General features: G+C 49.3%; 1 protein-coding gene across 1 annotated transcript in view; it reads right to left on the bottom strand.

The window, feature by feature from the left end:
* CD109 (CD109 molecule) overlaps positions 1–8,649 on the bottom strand; it is a 117,735-nt gene extending 109,086 nt beyond the window's left edge. The window contains exons 1-2 of the mRNA XM_090034978.1: positions 8,429–8,649; positions 7,332–7,492 (exon numbers count right to left, since the gene is read on the bottom strand). Coding sequence (XP_089891104.1) covers positions 7,332–7,492; positions 8,429–8,508 — 241 coding nt within the window. The 5' untranslated portion in view covers positions 8,509–8,649. The remainder of the gene's footprint in view (positions 1–7,331; positions 7,493–8,428) is intronic.
* Positions 8,650–23,136: the final 14,487 nt, after the last annotated feature.

Below are 23,136 nucleotides of genomic sequence, written 5' to 3'. Positions count from 1 at the left end.
TGGACCCTCTCCATGCTGTCGACATCCTTCTTGAAGTGTGATGCCCAGAACTGGATGCAGTACTCCAACTGCGGCCTGACCACTGCCGCATAGAGGGGGAGGATCACCTCTTTGGACCTGCTCGAGATGCATCTGTGGATGCATGACAAGCTGTGGTTGGCCTTCCTAACTGCCTCCCCACACTGCCGGCCCATGTTCATCTTGGAGTTAATGATGACCCCAAGATCCTTTTCTCCGTTGTTCCTCCCGAGGTGCATCACCCTGCACTTGTCTGTGTTGAAACCCATCCTATTCACATCCGCCCACCCTTGTAACCTGTCTAGGTCTGATTGTAGCCTGTTGCATCCTTCCAGTGTGCCCACGTCCCCCCACATCTTAGTGTCATCAGCAAATTTGAACAGGGTGCTTTTTACCCCCTCGTCCAAATCACTGATGAAGATGTTGAACAGTGCGGGCCCGAGGACCGAGCCCTGCGGAACCCCACTGCCCACGTCCTTCCGGGTTGAGAAGGACCCATCCACTACCACCCTCTGGGTGCGGCCCTCCAGCCAGTTGGCGACCCAATTGACTGTGTGGGTGTCAATACCACAGCCCCGCAATTTCTTAATGAGAACGGGGTGAGAGACAGTGTCAGATGCCTTCCGGAAGTCCAGGAAGACTATGTCCACTGCTACCCCTGCATCTAAGGATTTGGTTACCTGGTCGTAGAAGGCCACCAGGTTGGTCTGACAGGACCTGCCACTGATGAACCCATGTTGGTTGCCCCTAAGCATGCAGTCCCCTGCTGGCCCCTCCTGGATGTGTACCAGCATAATTTTCTCAAACAGCTTGCCTAGGATCAAGGTAAGACTAACCGACTTATAGTTTCCCGGGTCCTCCTTCCTGCCTTTTTTGAAGATGGGAACCACGTTGGCCCTCTTCCAGTCCTCCGGTACCTCACCAGAGCACCATGAGTCCTTGTAAAGCCTTGCCAGGGGACTTGCAATGACCTGGGCCATTTCCTTTAGAACTCTAGGGTGGAGATCATCCGGATCGGCTGACTTAAATACATCCAACCCCTCCAGAAGCTCCCTAACTAAATCCTCACTAACCCGTGGTCCAGGTGTGCCTCCCCTGGGGCCCAAGGGGGGCCCAGCAGGGAGGTGGCTATTCTGGTTCCTTCTTAGGAAGACGGAGGCAAAGAAATCGTTAAACATGTTAGCCTTGCCGTCTGGTGTGACGACCAAATTTCCCAATGCGTCCTGCAAGGGCCCCACAATACCAGGGACCTTCTTTTTACCCCCTATGTATTTAAAAAAGGACTTCTTATTGTCCTTAATCTGGGAAGCTAGTCCCAGTTCCATCTCTGCCTTGGCCTTCCTAACTGCCCCCCTACATCCCCGAGCAACTACAGAATAGTCCTCCCTGGTGATGACCCCTTCTTTCCATTGGGTGTAAGCCTCCTTTTTAGCAAGGAGACATTACCAGATGCTTTTGGTCAGCCATGGAGGCTTGTGTGCGTCACCCAGACCATTTCTAGAAACAGGATATGCATGGTCATAGCTTCTCCAAAGACATTTTTTTTAGGTTCTTCTATTCTACTGCAGGTAATGCAAACTCTTTTTCTTCCTGTACTTCACTGTTACTTTTGATCCTGCTTATTTGTACAAGGCAACTTATAACCTTAATGTGGATTATCAGGATTCAGGATTCAGGATTCACTTACAAAGTGCAAGAGGGGCAACCTCTCCAAACTGTGCGTTGGTGCCAAGATTGCCAAAAACAGTGTACTGTACCAGGGGCAGGCAAAGTCTGATCTGCAAGCTGGATTGGGCACATGAAAGATTTCATTTCCCAGTAACTTCTGCCCATGTCATTGCAGCCGTTTTCATGGAGACCCCAGCAGCGGTGGCACTAAAATAGCACAAGGCCAACGTTTCCATAGAGACTGGCCTCAGCAGCGCTGGCAGGGCATGCAGCTGGGCAGGGAGCTGTTCCACGCCAAGGATCTTGCAGCTGTTACAGCGTGGTCCAGACAGGAGTGCGCAGGCAACAGATTGTGGCTCTTCCCCAGCTATGGACCTTACTGTCACCATTCCAAGATCCCAGTCCCGGAGCAGCTCCCCGCTCAGCCATGCATCCTGTCAGTACTGCTGAAGCCAGTCCCCATGGAAACCCTGACCCCATGCTGCAGGGCGCTGCTGCTGGGGCCTCCATGGAAACCAGCCACAGCAAAGCAGATGGGAGCTGCTGGGAAATGGAGTCCAGCTATCAGCCAGATCCACCATTTTGCCCACCTCTGGACTATATAGCTACTCTGACATGGCAATGACAGCCCACTGATGGCCAACTTCAGGGCAAATGTTCAGGTCTTGGCAGACCAGTTATTCAGAAGTTCACTCATCTTGGTAGTACTTTGAATGGTCATACAAACACTGTCAAGAAGATAATGTACCACTTGAATAAAGCTAGCAGAGCTTTTGGCAAGCCAGTGAACATGGGGGTCAGTGGAGGAGCAAACACACCCCTATCACCCAACTGAAGCATACATGAGCACATACTTAAATTTACTGTGCTTCACTGAACAGGAATGCAATTATATATGTGCTTCACTTGAAGCATACAGGTACCTGTTGAATAAGGGCCTGCATATTAATCTATATCGATGAATATCTGAATTGATGAATATCCTGGTTGTAAGATACCCAACATGATCAATAACTTCAGCTGCCCCACCAATATCTGCCCTGCCAATGGGCTAGATACTACAGGCTGCCAGCCTCTGGGCTATCACTGCACCACAAAAACAGGATGGTTTAGAATGGTATTGTTACATTAACAAATAGACTTAACCCAAGATGTTAATGGAGTCAAAAGAAGCAATACTTTCATGGTACTAAATCCAACAGTGACATAATTTAACATGAGGATGTTTTGCTGTCAAGAGGGCAGGTAAATAATTTTAGCCCACTTTATCTCTAAGTAATTATTCTCAATACAACATTCTCCTGATACATAATGAACCCCTGTTTTGAGGGCAGGAACTATGTACAGCTTGCTTGCTCCTCACCCTGTGTGCTATCCCTGGTGCAGAAGTGTCAAAGATATAGCCCACAGGCCAGATCTGACTCAAGGAGCCCTATCATCCAGCCCACATTGCTGCCCATAGGTCTTGGAGTTGACCCACCCACTGCACTCAGAGCCTGTAGCAGGCCAGTCTGGGATGTGAGCTGCACGTGACACACTCATCAGACTGGCTAAGACACGTACTGTACACAATGCCCACAACAGGTCAGTCTGCAGACCCAATCCAGCATGCCGAGCCCGAGGATTTTGACACCCCTGCCCTACAGTTTAGCTCTTTCCCTTTCCATACGCCAAACAGAAAAGAAGAAAAAAAATAAAAGCTGACAAAAAAGGAGCAAGGAGACAAGGGTTCAGTTAAACATATTTTAAGTGTTTTGTAAAATTATTTCCCTACTTTTTCCTGTTCATCCTTTGAGCACCTGTAATTCCTATTGATGTCAGCACCTCATTGGATCAGGTCCTCATTTCAAAAGCTTTCGTTATACGCAAGGTAAATTCACTCTTATGGAATCAGCGTACATGCCCGCCCAAGCAGGTAAATCTGTGGGGGGAGGGGAAAGGGCCATGGCCCCACTCACCCCAGCTTCCTGCAGCCGCTGGGCTGCACCATGCTCCGCCTGTGTGTCCCCGTCATGCCTTGGCTCACCCCAACTCGTGGGCTGCACTATGCTCTGGTGCAGGCAGCTGGTGTCGGCTGCTCCCAGGGCCGCTCCAGCACGGCCTGGGGTGAATCCGGACAAACGGAGCCCGGGCAGCACTGAGCAAAGCATTCACCCCAGCCCCAGATGCAGCGGTCCCAGGAGCACCTGACACCAGCTGCCTGCACCAGGGCATGGCACAGCCCAGGAGCAGAGGTGAGTGGGGACAGGCAGAGCACGGTTTCATAGATTTCACAGCCATTAGGGCTGGAAGGGACCTCGGGAGATCATCGAGTCCAGCCCCCTGCCCAAAGGGCAGGAAGTCAGCTGGGGTCATAGGATCCCAGCAAGATAAGCGTCCAATTTACTCTTGAAGGTGTTCAATCTCGGTGCTTGAACCACCTCCGTTGGCAGACTGTTCCAGACCTTGGGGGCTCGGACAGTAAAGAAATTCTTCCTTATGTCCAGCCTGAAACGGTCTTGCAGGAGTTTGTGACTGTTCGACCTCATCATCCCTTGGGGCGCTCTGGTGAACAGACGTTCCCCCAGATCCTGGTGGTCACCCTTGATAAACTTATAGGTGGCCATCAGATCACCCCTGAGCCTGTGCTTTTCCAAGCTAAAGAGTCCCATGGCTCTCAGCCTGTCATCGTAAGATCTGTTTTCCTGACCTCTGATCATGCGCGTGGCTCTCCTCTGGACTCTCTCAAGCTTCTCCACATCCTTTTTGAATTGTGGAGCCCAAAACTGGACGCAGTACTCCAGCTGCGGCCTCACCAAGGCCGAGTACAAGGGGAGAATGACATCCCGGGATTTGCTCGAGAAGCATCTATGGATGCACGCCAGCATTTTGGTCGCTTTACTAGCCGCAGCATCGCACTGGAGGCTCATGTTCATCTTGTGGTCAATGATGACCCCCAAGTCTTTTTCTTCTGTAGTGCTAACCAACGTAGCACTGCCGAGCCTATAAGGGTGCTGCAGGTTTTTCCTCCCAAGGTGGAGAACCTTGCATTTTTTGGTGTTAAACACCATCAGGTTCTCGTCTGCCCATTTGCTGAGCTTGTCCAGGTCAGCCTGGATCACCCGCCTATCTTCTGGCGTGGATGCTTTGCCCCAAAGTTTGGTGTCATCGGCGAACTTGGCCAGTCCGCTCCTGACTCCAATGTCCACATCGTTAATGAAGATGTTGAGCAGTATGGGTCCCAGGACAGAGCCTTGAGGGACCCCACTGGTCACAGGGCACCACGATGAGTGACTGCCATCAATCACAACCCTCTGGGTCAGACCATGAAGCCAATTTCCCAGCCAGCGGATCGTGGTGGAGCCAAGGCCACAACTGGGCAGTTTGGCCAAGAGGTGATCATGGGATACCAGATCAAAAGCTTTTTTGAAGTCCAGATATATGACATCAATCTCTTCTCCCTTGTCCAGGTGATAGGTCACCTGGTCATAGAAGGAAATGAGATTGGTCAAACAAGACCTACCCGCAACAAACCCGTGCTGGCTGTCCCTTAGAATGTTAGCCTGGGCCAGTCCCTCAAGGATGGCCTCCTTAATAAACTTTTCTAAGATCTTCCCCAGGATAGAAGTCAGGCTAATGGGCCTGTAGTTAGCCGGATCCACTCTCCTCCCTTTCTTGAAGATCGGCACCACATTGGCCTTCTTCCAGTCTTCGGGCACTACACCAGAGCGCCAGGAGTTTTCAAAGATCCGTGCCAGGGGCTGGGCTATGACGCTCGCCAGCTCCTTGAGTACCCTGGGGTGCAGATTGTCAGGGCCGGCTGACTTGAAGGTATCCAGCTTCTCAAGATGTTCCTTCAGGAGGTCAGCATTTATGGAGGGTAGGGGATCCACATCACCCGGATCTCCCTGTCCCATAGCAGGCATGGGCGTCCCATGGGACTGATGAAAGACTGACGCAAAGTACCTATTTAATAGGTCGGCTTTATCCTGGGCGTCAGTCGCCAGTTGCCCCATCTGGTTTAGCAGGGCCACTGCAGCCGGGGCTGGGGTGAGCGCTACTCTGTTCCCTCTGTTTTGCTTCCTTGTGCAGCCCCAGGAGCAGCACCCTCCACCCACCCCTTCCCTAGTCCTAGCCTCTCTCTCACCGCCATAGGAACTTATCCCTATTTGTTACATTGTAAAGTAGGTTCCCTTTATGCACCATTCTCCAGGAATGTATATAACTCATAAATCAAGGGAAACCTGGACCTACTGTCCTCTTTGGCATTACCAAATACAAACAACAGCCTGTAACACTGCCCATATAACACATGTTGTCAAAAGAAGCAGCAGCATGGGACAAGAGACAGAAGAGTTAGAAGAAAGGATGGGGAAAAGATCAGTTCTTACAATAAATGTGCATTCTATCTTTTACTCAGGAACAAAATGGCAGGTTAATTGACAATAAGCTATGTACTCGAGAATGTTCAGCCTCAGAGAAAGACAAATGTAATTGGGCTGATGCAATAATCTAAAATATAACTGCAGTATTAATCACTTTCTCCATCAATCATCTTTTAGTCAACACATTCTATGTAAGTATTAAAGCAGCATGATTATTGGTATAACAGACACTATCATTTGTTCCCCAAGTGAACAATAAATCTCCAAAATATCTGTCTGAACTACCAACAATGAATAATTTAAGCCTGAAATCAGAAGGCTTCTAAGCGCCAGAGCCGTGAAGTTCAGCAACAACCTTCCAGTAAAAGTGAGGTCAAACACACCTAGCTACTTTTAAGACGGATCTTGATTAATTGACATGATATGGTTGCATTTAATGACTAAGACCAGGACATCCTAGTCCTGTATTCCTATGTTCTTACGTAGACTCTAGGGCTAAAAGGGACCACTTCAGCCAGGGTATCTCAATGATCCAACTACTTCCAACTGTCAGAATTGCCTCTATGGGCCTCAGGCTGCTCTAATGTACATAAAGGACAGGACCAAAGCACAGTAAATCCTGGAACCCAGGGGCCAGTCTTTGCAGGTCCAATTTTTGGCCAGCGTTAAAATAACCCATGAAGCTTTCTCATTTACTGTGTTCTGACAATCATGTGGTGTTCACAGCCAGCTCCTCCCCACACTGACCACTCCCAGCACACCTTCTTCTTCCTGCTTGATTATATAAACAATCAGCTGCATCTAAGTGCTTTTATGAGCAGCTTTTCATAGATGTCATAGACATTAGGGGCTGGAAGGGACCTCATGAGATCGAGTCCAGTCCCCCCTCTCTCCCCCATATACATTTTGTCTTGACCCTGAATCTTTCAATAAACCTCAGAGAGGGCAGAGTTTCTGAGATAGTCTTATAATCTGGCCTAAGCCCTGGGATCCAGAGTACTTTTAGGAATTCAGTAGGTGCCAGCACATCACACTATCATTAATACTTGTTACTGTTATTCCCAATGTGCCCAGAATGAGTTATGACACCTATGTACAAACCACTAAATATTCAGCAAACAGTTCCACCTTATGTACTAATGTTTTTCTCCTTGCACTGACCAAATGTGGTAAAACAAGACCAGCCCACCAGCTAAAAATACAGGTTTATTTCAAGAGTGAGGCAGTTGAGAGGAGGGTAATGTACACTGAAATCTCTTTTGGCTCATGCTGCCAACTTACCTTTTTCAAAAACAAGCTCTCCACTCAGCAGGGAATCATTTCCTCTGAGCACTGCCCCTCTGACTGTGACTTGGAGCGGGCTGTCTTGCAGAAGAACAACCCCAACAGTTACATTTCCACCAGGCCTGATGTTACAGGGAGCTGTCACCAGAAATGTGGGGCTGGAAAACATAAACAGCAGAGGTAAACCCTCAAATCTACTCCTCCCAGCCTGATATTTAGTCATACTGTTTTACAAAAGGAGAACAGTGTTGATGGCAAATTCTGTATCTCTGCTTTGCCGTCAAGCTTATTGCATAATAGCACATAGCCTCCTCCTTGCCCAAGAAGCTTAAACTAGTGCTGTTCTATGAGTCCAATCATTTCACCTCTCACTAATCAGGAAGGGAAACTACACTGAAGGTATTTTACTGCAAGGGAGGCGGCGGTGCCAGGGCACAGTTTCACTTGTCCTCTCTCACATCGGTCCATAGAAATCAAGTGCAGTTGAAAAATGCACGCATTAAGGCTTGGATTCTGTGAATTATGCCAGTCATGCAGACCCCAGCACCTCCGCCACCATCCACTGATGCCAGCAGCCGCCCCCAAGGGGAGCACAGGACAACTCCTGCATAGAGAAACGTAGGCTGAGGGTCCGGTTGAACATGGACCTGATTTCTGTCCCCAGAGTCTAGCAGCAGCAGACGGAGACCCCAAGACAAACAACGGCAGCAAAAGCCCGGGGGTGAACGAAAAAGCTGAGCCCACTCCCTGAAGTGGCTCCCAAGGGAGCAGGAAAGGGAAAGCCGCCCTGCCACACCAACACCTCTGTGTCCTAACACGCTGGGACCCAGCTGGTGAGACCAGCACAAAACAGAGGGGATTTGTAATCACGCCTGCTCGCTGGCATGGAGCTTCCTGGGCGAGTCCGGCTGCGGGGCAAGTGCCTGTAACTCGCTGCCCATCGGACAGGGCGGGAGGCGAGCGGGGGAAAGGCGTCTCCATCGACTGCTAACAGGGGGCTCCTCCCCAGCTTGCCCTGGATCCGAGGCCACGGAAACCCGCGGCCGCCCCACGCAGCCCGCCCGGCCTCCCCCGCCCCGCGGGTCCCCGCGTACCCGGCTGCGGCGCCCGCGGCGAGCAGGCCCAGGGCGGGCAGGGCGGCGCGGAGCAGCGCGGCCAGAGCCGGGCGCAGCATGCTCCTCCGACGGCGACGGCGGGCGATGCCGTCGCCCCGCGCGCGGCAGGGAGGCGCCGCCCGCCCCGCCCCGCCCCGGCAGATGCCTCGTCCAGAGGGCCAGACGTGATCCTTGTCCTGCGCCGGGGCCGCGACCGCGGGCGTCTCCCAGAGCTGCCTGCACCGAGCCTGTCACACAGACAGACCCAGAAATCAGGCCTGGTCTCTGGCACACATGTAGACCTAGCCCGGGATACGCATTTAGACACAGAAATACACACACGCGTATACACGTCTGAGTGTATACACACCCCCACGTAACTATGCGTGAATACAAATACGTGTAGACACATGCATGCATACACACGCCTGTTATGCATACATATGCATACACACAGGCACACTGTCCATACATGTATACACAAGTAGGCAGGTATGTACACACACGTGCACATATACACACACAAATATATGCATTTATCCACACACCCCTACACATACATACGCACACACACATACATTTATAGATATATCTATTTCTATCTCCAGCCACTGCTGCTCTAAGAGGCTCTGTTCTGCTCCACAACCCCCTTCTCGTCCATCTTCAGACAGCAACCTTCATTCACAGCTTGTACTGGACCCAAGGATGCAGGCAAAAAAAAATCCCAAAAAAAACCCACTTACAACTAGCATTAAATGTGCCATGTATGTCAAACAGACCAGGAGCTTGCAACACATTTTCTAAAACTGCCTGTTTATTCCAAAAGGTTGTAAGGGCGGTGGCTTGGCTCAGCTCTCCAGGTCCAGCTGTCAGCCATGCTGGGTGCAGTATTCAAGCAGAGGCAAGAGTAGAGAAAAGCAGTCATGACAGCCTGTCCCTTCTGCAACTGACCAGAGGTAAACATGAGCCTTGGCTGTATTTAGAGCAGCCCAGTGGCTACTTCAGTTTGCAGTAGGCATATCTACATGTGCTTCTTTTAAGTGGGCTTAGCCTAAAATCGCCATTTTTAAGGCACATTTAGGGTGCGTATCTACAAGTGTGCACCCTTAATGAAACTCCCTGGTGGTTTAAGCCTGAATTTGATACCTGCATAAAGCAGGTATCAAATTTAGGCATGAATAGCTAAATCTCATTAGTGCACATGTAGATGCGCTAATGCGCATTAATGTGGTGTGTGTCAATGGATGCACACTGTGTTAATGTGCATTAGCATGTCTGCGCATGTGCTAATGCAACTTAGCTATTCATGCCTAAATTTAATGTGATTTAACATGCATTACTGTATCCACATGTAGATGTACACCTAAATCGCCTTAAGCAAAGGCGCATTAAGTTTAGGCACGCACAAATACACATGTAAACATGTCCCACTGATGGGTAATGTCACCCTGATCTGGTTGGCCTTATTCACTGCTGTAATATAAGTGTTAAATAAAGGACTATTAGGTCATCAGAGCCTCTTCAGAGCACAAGAGGGCTCTGACCACAGCCCCTTCCTTGCACATACTTGGGATGAGGCTTCCTAAACCAAGTAGGGCACTACCCCAGTATTTCCATCTGCCTTGTTAAGACAGCTTTATTGCCCTTTTTCATGCCTCCATACTGGAGATGAGGATGTGTTACTGTAAGTAAATGCAGTTTCTTTTATTCATGGGTTTGCATTATTACAGGTCTTATTTATTAGTAGCTAGGAATCAATTAAGACATCAATTCATCAGAAGACTTAAGCACATGACAAATTTTAAGCAATCCCTTTAGGCTAGATTCTCACCAGTTCTCTCTCATTCAGACTTCCAAAGAACAGCCTGACTTTCAAAAGCATTCAGCACCCAATAGCTGCCATTGCAACGTGCCCAGATTTCTGGGAACACAGGCATTGCACATGCTGAGCTCTTTTGAAAACTTGTCCTGAAAGCATAGTCTCCCACAGGAAGCAGCGGCAGCAAGTGCCATGCCTCTTCTGCATGCACACCCATACTTGTAATAACCATGGGAACCAGAACTCCCCCACCTTCCTGGGGTGTGCCCTCAACAGAGCCAGGCTTCAAAGTGGTAAAAATGACTTAGGGCATAAATAGAAAATAAGCATGTTCATTCTTATTTGGCTTAACCACCAGCCTTCTCATGCTTACTAGGTGGGTGCTCTTGGTAGACTTAACTTCTGTTCTCAGTAAAAGTAATTTGCCATGCAACAGTATCCATTACAGAACTGTGTGCAACTGTCCATACACGCCTTTATCTTGGTTGCTTATTTTTACCTTGCAGTGAGGCTTTGCCTGGATTAGGATTTAAAAACATATTGTTACATTGTGCATGTAAATTCAGTCTAGTGCTGCCTAATCAAGTCTCTGAAACTCAAGGAAAGCAAGTTGTATTTTAGGTTGTCCTAAATTAGTCAAATTAAAACCTAAAGGGAAGCCCAGGCTTTAACTCAGCCAGCTTAGTTTTTGCTTAAATGAAAGTGCACTGTGTGTCTCTCATGTCCCCAGTGTAAATTAGAGCAGCCTCATCTACCTCTGCACAAAACATCTATTCTGTGGTCACAGAACAATCAGATTAAATGGTTTATAGTGTTATTATTAATCTGCTAAAAGATGTGTGCTTCCCTAAGCAAAATGTCATAGTTTTACTATAACGTACCTAGGTTCCAAGACCATAGAAATACCCATCTGGAAGAGTATCAGCCCATAAGTACGTTTTAAATGCTTGGCTTTTATCAACACCTGAGAGATTAATCATGAATTTAATCTGAATCAGGAAGAAAGTACACAGTGAGTTACTGAGATCAGCCTCAGAGAAAAATTTGTCCTGAACCAGAACTCTACACACTATAATTTTGAAAGTAAAGCACACAGGATGAATGGATTTAATAATCCTTGGTCATTCTGAGCCAATAAAATAGTTATATTAAAGGATTCCATTTATAAGCTACAACAACATGTTGTTCCATTCAAAGTATTGCCAGCAAGGAAAAAGCAGTTAAAAAAAAAAATTCTATTTGCTTTCATCTTTTAGAGTTGGATGCAAACTGAGGAGATAAAGATACATCCCCAGAATAGAAATTCCATGTTTATCAGTTTCAGGACCACTGAGATTGTGCAAACCTCTGGTGTTGTCTACTACAGGGCTGTCCAGCTGGTGGTCCATGGGCCCCTGCCTAGCCACTGCAACTGCTGCTTCTGCAGGGGCAGCTGGAGCATTTGGGGCAGGGGCGTAAGCACTGACTCCATGGGTGTTCTGGGGCTCAAGCACTCACCCCCCAAAAAATTAACCAGTGCTCAGCCAGTCCAGTGGCAGCAACAGAAGGGGACTTCTGAGGTGGGGGGCTTACACTGCTCAGACAGCAAGAGACCTATATGTGGCAGGGGTTTGGGGAGCCCGTATGGTATGCAGTCCCTACAACATGGGACCCCTGCAGTGTGCAGCACAGGGCCCATGACTAAGGCTGCATGCAGCCCCCAGCCACTTTAAAGCGGGACAGCCCCAGTCTACTATACAATCCAAAGGTGCGAGTGCAGCTCAGGCAGACATACCTGAATCTAATAATAGTGGAGGCTGCAGAAGCATGATATTCCACTATCCCAGCTGCAGTTTTCCAGCTGCAAAAGCCACCCAAGGCCTGGGTAAATTCACTGGCAAGGTAAATTCTTGGGCAAATAGCCTGTGCTATTCAGTGGCTACTATTATTGATGCCCAAATAAACTAGTTTAAAGCTATCTTAGGTCAAATACATGTGTTCACATTTCTGGACTATAGCAATTGGATGCCAACCTTTCTGGCAGGTGTACCACAAGTTAAGTCCCATGCCTTTGCTGAGTATCACTCCTATCTCCCTCCACTGTCCCATTGGCTGCTCTGCTTTCTGCTGCCTGCCCTATATGCCATTGTGCTGCCTGCCCTCTCCCTGATTCGCTGCACTGCACACACAGATGCTGACCATGCCACTTGTGACACTCAGCCTACAAATTGGCCACCTAGGATTACAGCATAGACACACAGTAAGAAAAACATGCATTTGAAGGAACACAGATTGTGAGCTACACAAGCAGGCAGGCAGTCCCATTGAAGTCAATAGCACTTCTGGCCTTGTTAACATCAAAAATCATAATACCTAGCAATATTGTAATGAGACAAAAACTAGAATGGAAACAGATACAAACAGCAGGTTTATTCAAACTGTATAACACTATGTAACAGGGAGCAACTGTAGCAGATATGTCCCCAGCTAGGTGAAGACAGCTGATTCTGAGCTTGCTGCAAAGGAGTAGGCAGTTAGGGACCCATAGGCTGCAAGTGCCTACTGTGTGACTAACTGCCTAGACCTGGATAGGCAGCAAGGAAAACACTGCAGAAGGAAACCACTGTTTCTCAACCCAGTCAGAGTGCAGAAAGCTGCTTGTGTAAGTTGCTAGTCTTGCCTGGAGTCTGTAGTAGTGGCAGGATAGTGCAGGTTCCTCCTTTCAGTATCTTTTCCCAGACAGTGGGGGACATGATGGGCAGAATGAAAGAGGAGAAGGTGCAGGAACAAGAAGTCTGCTCATGACCACTGTTGTCCCCAGCCAAGCCTGGCACTATACACAGCTGATCCCCACAGCCATCCCTCTGCCCATCAGGTCCAATGAGGTAAGAGGCCAGTTCTGGGGCTTCTGCACATGCCCTAGTCAGACAGGGACAGTGGCAGTGGAGGAGAGATTCCCCCTTTCTGCCCTATCATCCAGCATCCCCCACTGTCCCTGTGGCCTGAGGAGCAGTGTGCCACATTCCCCTTTGCTAAATCCTAGATCCACCTCGGCCTGGGTCCAGTGATGTTTAACATGTTTATCAATTATTTGGATGCCTGGTGAAGTCTGTAGATGACACAAAACTAGGAAGAACTTTTGTGATGCAATGGAGGAGAGAAGTAGAATGCAAAAAGATCTGATTGTTTGGAGATCTGTGCTAGAGACAACAGAAAGAAGTTCAGTGCAGACAAGTTACTACATCTAAAGAAGATTAACCAATGCACAAAATACAGAATGGGAAATAAATGGTTGGGTGCTAGCATTGTTGAGAAAGACTTAGAGGTGCAGGAGGAAAGGGGGTAGTCACAGACTCAAACTAAGTCAGTAACGTGATCTAGTCACAAAGAAAAAAAACCAAACAAATGTACTGTATTGCACGTTGTACAAGTCAAGGTCTGAAACCCAATTTTTAACTCTTAAAATTCAACCTCAACTTATACACTGGATCAATGTCCCCTGCAAGCAGGCTCAGCACTTGGCTGGCATGCCCCATCCCCTGAGAGTGGGAATGCCCAGCCCCGTCCCTTACAAGTGATACTGGGCTTGGCACTTGGCTGGCAGGACTGGGCTCAGCACTTGGCAGTGCCAGTCGCAGCGCCCAGAGCTGGGCTGGGCACTCGGCTGGCATGGCCACATCCCTTGAAAGCCGGGCGCTGCTCGCAGAGGATGGGGCCAGGCTCGGTGCTCAGCTGCTGCAGCCCAGGCAGCACCGCTCACAGGGGATGGGGCCAGGCTCAGCCCCATTACCATCCCCAGCCTGGCCCCAGCCCCTGCAAGTAGCGCCAGACTTGGTGCTCAGCTGGCACAGCCCCAACTCCTGCGAGCAGCACTGCCTGGGCCTGAATAAAATGTAGGTTGACTTATATACCATGCTTATGAAAATCCTAACTTTTCACATTGCAAAATTGGGGTCAACCGATACACCATGTCAACCTACACACCGTGAAATACAGTAAATTTGAGCTGCGTTAGATGTAAGACACAGGGGGTGCATCTACACATCGCCCTATGGCAATGCTGTTACTGCACCATGTTTAGTACTTCCTTTTGGAAGTACTAAAGCACGGCACAGTAACCGCCTGTACTGCACCGTGCATGCGACACACAGTTTTCACTGCTACTTCGCCATAGTGGTACACTAAAATGGGGAAGCGTGTCACTATGGTGAAGTAGCTGCCAGTCATGTGTAGACTCATGTGATTGCTACATCACAATACAGCACCATACAGTGACATGTAGACATGCCCAGGAAGTGATAGTACCACTCCACTCAGTGTTGGTTAGGCCTCAGGTAGAACTCTGGGTTCCACATTTTAAAAAAAGATATGAAAAAGCTGGAGAAGGTCCAGAGGTGAGCATCAAAAATGATAAAGCAGTTGCAAGGCAAACTATACAAATAAAGGTTGAAAGAACTAGGCATGTTTAGCTTGCAGAAAAAGCAGTTAAGGCAGATCAGGATAGCAGTTTTCAAAGAACTGAAAGGCTGCCATAAAGAAGCGGGAGAACAACTGTTCTCCCTCCTTGCAAGACATGAAGCAATGGCTTTTAATTGCTGCAAAGCAGTTGTGGATTATAACTCATGAAAAACTTCTTTAGCATCAGAACAGCAAGGCAGTGACATCCCAGGGAAGTAGGAATGGAACATAACATTCTTCACAGCCCAATTATACCAGACTGAGACCTGAGGTTGCTCTCAGCCCAATTCTGTGGATTGGGCAGGAGGCATCTGCATCCCAGACCTCTGGACTTATTGTTTTACCAACGTTCATATTTTCATGCATATGTTATTGTCTAAATCTGTTCATGTCAACGTTATCTACCTAAGCTGAAAAGTAAATTTCCATCATGCTTGTATTTATGCTTAATTTGTACCAAACTATAACACTTTATGGAGAATACCATACGTCCAGCAAACTTACCCAGCAGATGGCGCTCAGAGGGATGGCTATAGGGATTTGGGGGGGTTGTTATAGCCCACCCTGTAGCCACCCCTCCCAGTGCGGCCGCCACCCACCGCACCCCCATCCGCTAGACCAGCCCTGCCCCTCCCCATGTCGGGAAGCCCACTCTTGCCCCATGCACAATTTGGGGCGGGAGGGGCACATGCCTCCCCCAGGGTGTGCACAGCAGCAGAGAACCACCCAACTGTAACAGAGGGCCTTCTCAGGGCCAATTTCCCTGTGGCCCGCCTACCTGTTTCTTAGCTAACCACCCGCCTTCTCACCCACCATGCCTTAATGATAATTATTTAATTGATCTTAATAAAGTCGGAGAATGCCCATTTCTTGCCCCGATGCAAGGGTGTACTATATGTGGCTCCATTCCATAGATTTCATAGACATTAGGGCTGGAAGGAACCTCAGAAGAACATCGATTCCAGCCCCCCACCCAAAGGGCAGGAAGTCAGCTGGGGTCATAGGGTCCCAGCAAGATAAGCATCTGACTTACCCTTGAAGGTGTTAAATGTAGGTGTTTGAACCACCTCCGATGACAGGCTGTTCCATACCTTGGGGGCTCGGACAGTAAAGAAATTCTTCCTTATGTCCAGCTTGAAACGGTCTTGCAGTAGTTTATAACCATTTGACCTCATCATCCCTTGGGGCGCTCTGGTGAACAAACGTTCCCCCAGATACTGGTGGTCACCCCTGATGAACTTATAGCTGGCCATCAGATCATCCCTGAGCCTGCACTTTTCCAGGGTAAAGAGCCCCATGGCTCTCAGCCTGTTGTCGTAAGATCTGTTTTCCTGACCTCTGATCATGCGCGTGGCTCTTCTCCGCACTCTCTCTCAAGCTTCTCCACATCCTTTTTGAATTGTGCGGCCCAAAACTGACGCAATACTCCAGCTGCGGCCTCACCAAGCCCAAGTACAAGGGGAGAACGACATCCCGGGACTTCTCTTCTCCCTTGTCCAGGTGATAGGTCACCTGGTCGTAAAAGAAAATGAGATTGGTCAAGCAAGACCTACCCACAACAAACCCACGCTGGCTATCCCTCAGGATGTTGGCGTCGGCCAGGCCATTAAGGATGGCCTCTTTAATAAACTTTTCTATGACCTTCCCCAGGACAGAGGTCAGGCTGATGGGCCTCTAGTTAGCCGGATCCACTTTCCTCCCTTTCTTGAAGATAGATACCACACTTGCCTTCTTCCAGTCTTCGGGCACTACACCAGAGCGCCAGGAGTTTTCAAAGATCCGTGCCAGAGGCTGGGCTATGATGCTTGCCAGCTCCTTGAGTACCCTGGGGTGTAAATTGTCAGGGCCGGCTGACTTGACAGTATCCAGCCTCTCAAGGTGTTCCTTTATGAGGTCAGCATTGATGGAGGGCAGGGGATCTCCCTCACCCTGAACTCCCTGTCCCGTAGTGGGCACGGGCGTCCCATGGGACTGATGAAAGACTGACGAAAAGTACCTATTTAATAGGTTTTCTTTTTCCTAGGCATCAGTTGTCCCATCTGGTTTAGCAGGGGTCCAATGTTGCCCTTGCTTTTCCTCCGGCTTCCCACATATCTAAAAAAGGACTTTTTATCGTCCTTGATACTTGAAGCTAGTTGGGGTTCAGTTGCAGCCTTGGCTTTCCTGGTTTGCTCCCTGTGGGACCAGACCAGTGCAGAATAATCCTCCTTGGAGGTGAATCCCATGCTCCATCCTTTGTAGGCCTTTCTTTTTAGCCTCAGGAGGTCTGCTAGTCCCTAGAGAGCCAGGGGGGCTGCTGTGCCCTCTTGCTGCCTTTCCTCCGAGATGAAATAGACTTAGCTTGTGCATTGAGGATCACTCCCTTAAGGAGCAACCACTCTTTTTGAACTCCCCTCTCCCTGGGGTCATGGTCCCTTAGGACCTGACTGACAAGCCTCCTGAACTTGTCAAGGAGTTCTGTGTTGCTGACTGACTTGCCGGCTTTATGGTGGACGGTGAAGGTGATCAGCTCGTGGTTACTGTCACCCAGCCTCCCATTGATCACTAGGTCACCAATTAGGTCATCCCCAGTAGCCAGTACCAGGTCGAGCAGCGCTTTGTCTCTTGTTGGCCCAGAGACTTCTTGAGTCAGGTAGAGGTCATCCACGCATGATAAAAAGCTTTGCAACCCTTTAGCCCTACTCCCAAATCCTTGTAGTGCCTCATGACCCAGCTGAGAGCACTCCAAGCCATGTCATTGTTGCCCACATGAATAAGGAGCATGGGATAGTGGTCTGTGGGCTGGAGGAGCTTAGGGATCTTCTCCACAGTGTCTCAGATGTGGGCCCTTGGGAAGCTGCAGGCTTCCCGGGCTAAGGGGTCAGAGCAGGAGATTACCCCCTCAGTCCCCCACAGGATGGAGTCTCCCACAACAAACACTTCACGTTCTGTCTTTGGGAGAGCGGGGGCAGTAGCTGCAGTTGAGCCTGTCTTGCCTGCTGGGGCTGCAAGAGATTCATACCTGTTGCTAAGCTCCGGTGAGGCAGGGGCCTTGGTGCAGTGGGACTTAGGGCCCTTGACCACCTTAGTCCATCCCCTTGACCTGACAGAGCCCTCCCTTGTCCTGGAGTGAGACCATGGTCTACCCTTCAGCTACCGGGGGAGAAGGGCCTGGCAGTAGGAGTCTATCTCCTACTCGCAGTCCCTGACAGCACGCAGTCTCTGGACTGTGGCCTGGAGCTCCTCCAGCTGGCGTGCCAGAGACCCCAAAAAGGAGCAGACCTCACAAGGGGAGGTAGCCATGCTCCCGGGCCCCAGAGCCTGAAAAAGGGATAGGCAGCCCCCGCAACCAAGAGCCAGGGGCTCCGTCTGCGTGGAGCCTGGAACCATGGGCTCCATCTGGGTGGCCACCTCTGAGGTGCCGGGGGGGAAAGGAGCAGACCCCTCAGAGACCCTCAGGGTGTGATGAGTGCCCATCCGCGACATGCTGCTGGGAGGTAGGCTGGGCCTGAGTCTGCCTACCCTAGGGGGCTCACAGGCAGGGCCTCCGGCCCTCCCGCACACCCTCCTGCATGAACTCCGCCCTAACTCACATGCCAGCAGACAAGCATGCCTGTTTGCGCAGCCTGTTTATGTGGTTTACTGGGGGACTGGGCGAAGTAGGGGCCTGGGCATGGCGAGACCCAGCCCAGATCCCACTCAGCCTTCTCCTCCCACTCTCTAGGGGTTAACCCCCTCCCACTATGGGCCCCGCTTACCCTTGGCTGTGCTGGGGGTCAGCGGGGGGCTCCTTGGCTGCTGGAGAGTTTCTGGGGGGCTTCAGGGGAGCGGGGGCATAGCAGGCTTTCACCCACACATCTCTCGCCACTCCAGGAGCCTAACTGAGGTTTTGCTGTTGGCGGGCCCTTTTAAACTGCGCATGTGCAGTTGGCCCACCGTCCACGAAGCTACTCTCGGGCTGGGAGGGCCCTGCCTCATTGGAGAAGGACTGGTAAATACCTTCCCCTACCTCTCTCTCTCCCTGGAGGACTGGGTCAAGTAGGGGCCTGGGTAGGGCAAGACACGGCCCAGCTCCCACTCAGCCACCTCATCCTCCCACTCTCTAGGGGTTAACCCCGTCCCACCACAGGCCTCGCTTATCTCAGGCTGTGCTGGGGGTCAGCAGGGGCTCTGCGGATGCTGAGGGGTCTCTAGGGGGCTTTGGGAGAACTGGGGTGCAGCGGACTTTCACCTTTGCGTCTCTCGCCGCTCCCAGAGCCTCCCCTACACCACACCCCAAGCCTCATAAATGGCACCCAGATGTTCTCAACAGTCACCAGCCTCACGCTGGGCCCCAGACTTCTCCGATCAGGACCCCTCTAAGATGCCTCCATTCCGGTGGTCTAATCCACCTTCATCCTGGGCAGCATAGCTCCCTGAACTGCTTCCCCTTCTGGGTATGGTACCTCCCCCCCCCCGGGACCTTTGGCTACTAGCCCTGGCCCACCTCCAGGCCAGTTGGAGCCCCAGGCCCTCAGCTCTTGGGCGTTCCTCATGGTGGGGCCCTGGCCCTTTAACCCTTCTGGTTCTGGCCCCAGCATTGATCAGTCAGGGGATGTCCAGACAGGTGCGAGTCTATGGCCCCACTCTCTCTCTCTGGAGTTCCACCTTCCAGACCCTACAAAGTGGGGAACCCACCCAGTTGTGGTGGCTAGGGGTTAAGGTGCCCCAACCCGCCTTTCACCAGGGTGGTAACTGGCGTGGCATTTTCTGGGGGCTCCTGCGCCACTGAGAGCCCCACCAGGCCACCCACTCCCAGCAGAGTGCAGTTTTAGGTCATGCCCAGGACCAGGAGCCTTCTAACCATCCTCTACAGCTCCCCCCTTACCTCCAGATGATACCAGCAGCTCTGCAGCCAGGCTATGTTGTTGCCTGGCTTCCCAGCAGCAAATTGCCCTGTTTATATGGGCAGCCCTGAATCTAAAATGGCTGCCCTAATCAGGCACCTGCTGGCTGCTGCCTTCTGGCCCCTTAAAGTGCACAAACAGTGCCCTGCCACACCACCCTTCCTACCTCACCGTGCCCCTGATGAGCCGCTTGGGGGGGGTCTCCTTTACTGCCCCCCATGCCCCTTCCCTCACCTAGGCCTCTTCCCCACCACAGACTTACCAGCAGGATGCTACTCTCCAAGCTGCCCAGCTGCATTCCTGTAAATCAGCTATCAGATCAGTATCGGCTGATATGGCTGTTTAATAATCAGCCATCAATATCAGCCAAGAAAATCTTATCAGTGCACTCCTACTAACTGAGGTTATTCTGTTCCTCTAAGATCTCTTATTTAACAAATGGTCAGCAAAAGCACATGCCTCTCATCCCAGAAGTATAAAACCAATTTATTTAGGAAATTGCCTGTTCAAATTTTAATCTGCACCTAGAGATAACTCTAGGATAAGGGACCTCAGTACATATTTTATTATTGAGCTACACTGAACGTATACTTTAAAATATAAAAAATAAAGTCACCCAATATTCTTTGATATGCAAAGGCAACTGTATGTGAACATCAAAATTATGATCACATGGAAACTGAGTGATTTCTTTGAGAAGTGGGATTCTAGAAGAAGAAGAAATTAAAGAAAGAATACCAATACTTTTTAATAAGGAAGTTTTTAAATTTGATTGCCATATCTACAAGGTATAAAATGCTTACTATGAGAAAGAAAAATTAGGAGAGGTGAAAAATGAACACTAAATTTGCAAATTGTACAAGTCAAATACATTATAGCCTTCAAGATTTAAAGTCTAACCTTGCTTCAGGTTTTGTGTCAAAATTAAGTCATTGACCATTTGATTTCTGTATTTCAATATAAAGAAAGGAAGTTTCATTATAGTGACTATTACACCATTTTATAACTTGCACCCAAGAGAATTAAACAAATTGACAGTGGAGATTTATGAAACAATAATTTTGATCTTCAATAAATTTGAAGGAAGTTCCAGATGACTGAGGAAAAGTAATAGTACAATAGCATTTAAAAAGGGTGATGGGACGGCAAGAGAAGGCTGGTTAATTTGACATCAGTCCCCAACAGTCCCTCTTTTTTACCAGAAATATTAGCTAAATTTGGGATATTGTGGCCCATTTCCATTACAAAGAGAAAGATGGGGCCAAAATCTCCCCACCCTGAAGCAAGAATATATATACTTATCTCTGGTGGGTATTTGTCTAACCTGGGATTCCACAACCTCTTTTAGTACTTAATTGTCCTTAGAAACAGATTAATGTCTAATGTAAATTATCTTTGATACAAATTAATCTACTTATTTATCATCCTTCCCTTTGTGGCCAGCTATTAATTGCTGTCCCATTTATAACAGCTTTTACATAAGTAGGGAAAGTTATCTAGCCCCCCTGCCCCCCTCCCCCTTTAGTCTGCTCTTTTCTAATCGAAACAAATGTATGTCTTTCAGTCTTTTCTCACCGGTCATATTTTCCAAACCTTTGTCATTCTTATCAGACTTTCTTCTCTGCATTCTCTCCAGTTTGCCTCTGTCTTCCTTAAAGGGTAGTACCCTATACAGAACATAGTACTCCAGCACTAAGTAAAGCAGAAAAAATACTTTATATGTTATTCATATGGCATGCGTGCTAATATGTCCAAGAATAGTAATTGTTTGTTTTGTAAGAGTATTACATTATTGGCTCATATTCAGTTTGCTGTCCAGTATAATCTCCATATTGTTTTCTATAATATTACTGCCTAAATAGCTATTCCCCATTTGATATTTGCATACTTGATTTCTCTTTAGGCTAGCAGTGGATACTTGCCTTTATCAAATGTTGTTGTTTTGAGCATATTTCCATTGTATCAAGATTATGAGAAATTGTCAATAAAGGAAGTATCTTTGGTCCAATTATATTTTCAAAGATTGTCCAAAATCATGTTTCCCTGAACAGAATAAAAACAAACAAACAAACAAAAAATTGGCACAGGCTATGCTCACAGCTCCAAGTAATTTTACCAGTCTTTACCCCAAAGCTGTCTGTTAGCCTTTTTCAGAACACATTCTCAGTATTTGCTCTGAAAGTGCTCTCAGTAGTTCTGCATCTTCTCTGTTAACTTCTTTGTTCCAGTACCAAAGTCGTAAGGTGGATGCAAAGCAGAATTTAAAAGTGGGACCAGGTCCCAGAATAATGTTTTGGTACTTGGACTCTACTGGGGATTGATCTATAAAGGAATGATAATGAATTAGCAAAACGATTAGTTTCTGTTCTGCTTATTAATATATTGACTATATATATATAGTCCTTAACAGTTGTTCATTATGACACTTAGCACATTTCTATGCTTGGCTGAATTTTCCATTTTCCTTTCCAAGTCACCTCTAGGTACGATCTTGGCCTTATTGAAATCAGTGGCAAAACTCCCATTAATTTCAGTGAGGACCAGGATTTCACCAAACATTTTATCTTCTATTTGATACATACTTGTGAACTTTTTCCATCATCTTCTGACATTTATCTGTTGCACTCAGCTGCTAGCTAGTACAAGATACAGCTCACGGGCTGGATCTGGCCCCTGAAGGGACTTTGTCTAGCTGGCAGAATGTCTCTCAGTCCTACCTGGGCCAGGCCACCATCCAGTTCACAGCATGTCCTGCTGCCCCTGGGTGCACGGGGGGACTGAGGTGCCTCTCTAGCCAGACTCCATTTCCTGGCAATGGCAGCTCCTTCTGGCTGCCACCACCTCCGGCTTCAGCCCCATGGAGACTGACTGGGATCTACGTGGGCACAGCTCAAGCCCCGAGCTGAGTACACAGTCCCAGTCCCAGCCCTGGCCCACCATGCATGGGGGGCAGGGTCCCTGCAGCTCCCTCTCCAGACCCACCCACCCTGGCCACAATGAGTGGCAGTGGCCAGACAGAAGCTGCTGTTCAGGAAAAAAGCAGAACTCGGCAGTGGGCACAGCTGCCTCCCTCTCACCACTGCCAGGCCCTTTTCACTGTCACACCCAAAGCTCATGCCAGGGTTGCCCTCCAGCTCCTCCCCACCACCAGAGGTGGCACTGGTGGTGGCAGCAGCAGCAGGAATAAACTGCAGGGCAGCAGACTCCAGGCAGCAGCAATGAGTTATGAGAAGGACCACAATGATCACTACTGCTTACCATGGGTGGGTGGGTCCGGAGCAGGTGCTGCAGGGACCCCAAGCCTCCACACAGGGCAGGCCAGGGCTGGGGCCAGGACTGTGCACTAGTGGCAACAGCGGCACCCAGTGCAGGCTCCAGGCAGCTGCAGCAAGAAGGTCCCCACAACTGCTGCCAGTTCCCACTTTTTCCCAGCACCGAGCAGCAGCTTCTGCCCGGCCACCACTTCTGCCACCAAAGCCAGGCAGCAGATCCAGCCCCTCCCTAGGGTAGAAAGGCAGCCCAGAGGCAATGCTGATGGCAACCCTGCTGAAGCTGCCACCCACAGCCACACCAGCTCCCCGCCCGCC

This window comes from Crocodylus siamensis, chromosome 1 (genome assembly GCF_052110815.1).
Source record: "Crocodylus siamensis isolate JL-2025a chromosome 1, ASM5211081v1, whole genome shotgun sequence".
Taxonomy (NCBI): domain Eukaryota; kingdom Metazoa; phylum Chordata; order Crocodylia; family Crocodylidae; genus Crocodylus; species Crocodylus siamensis.
The sequence above is the reverse complement of the archived record's forward strand: the minus strand, read 5'-3'. Positions and strand labels throughout refer to the sequence as shown.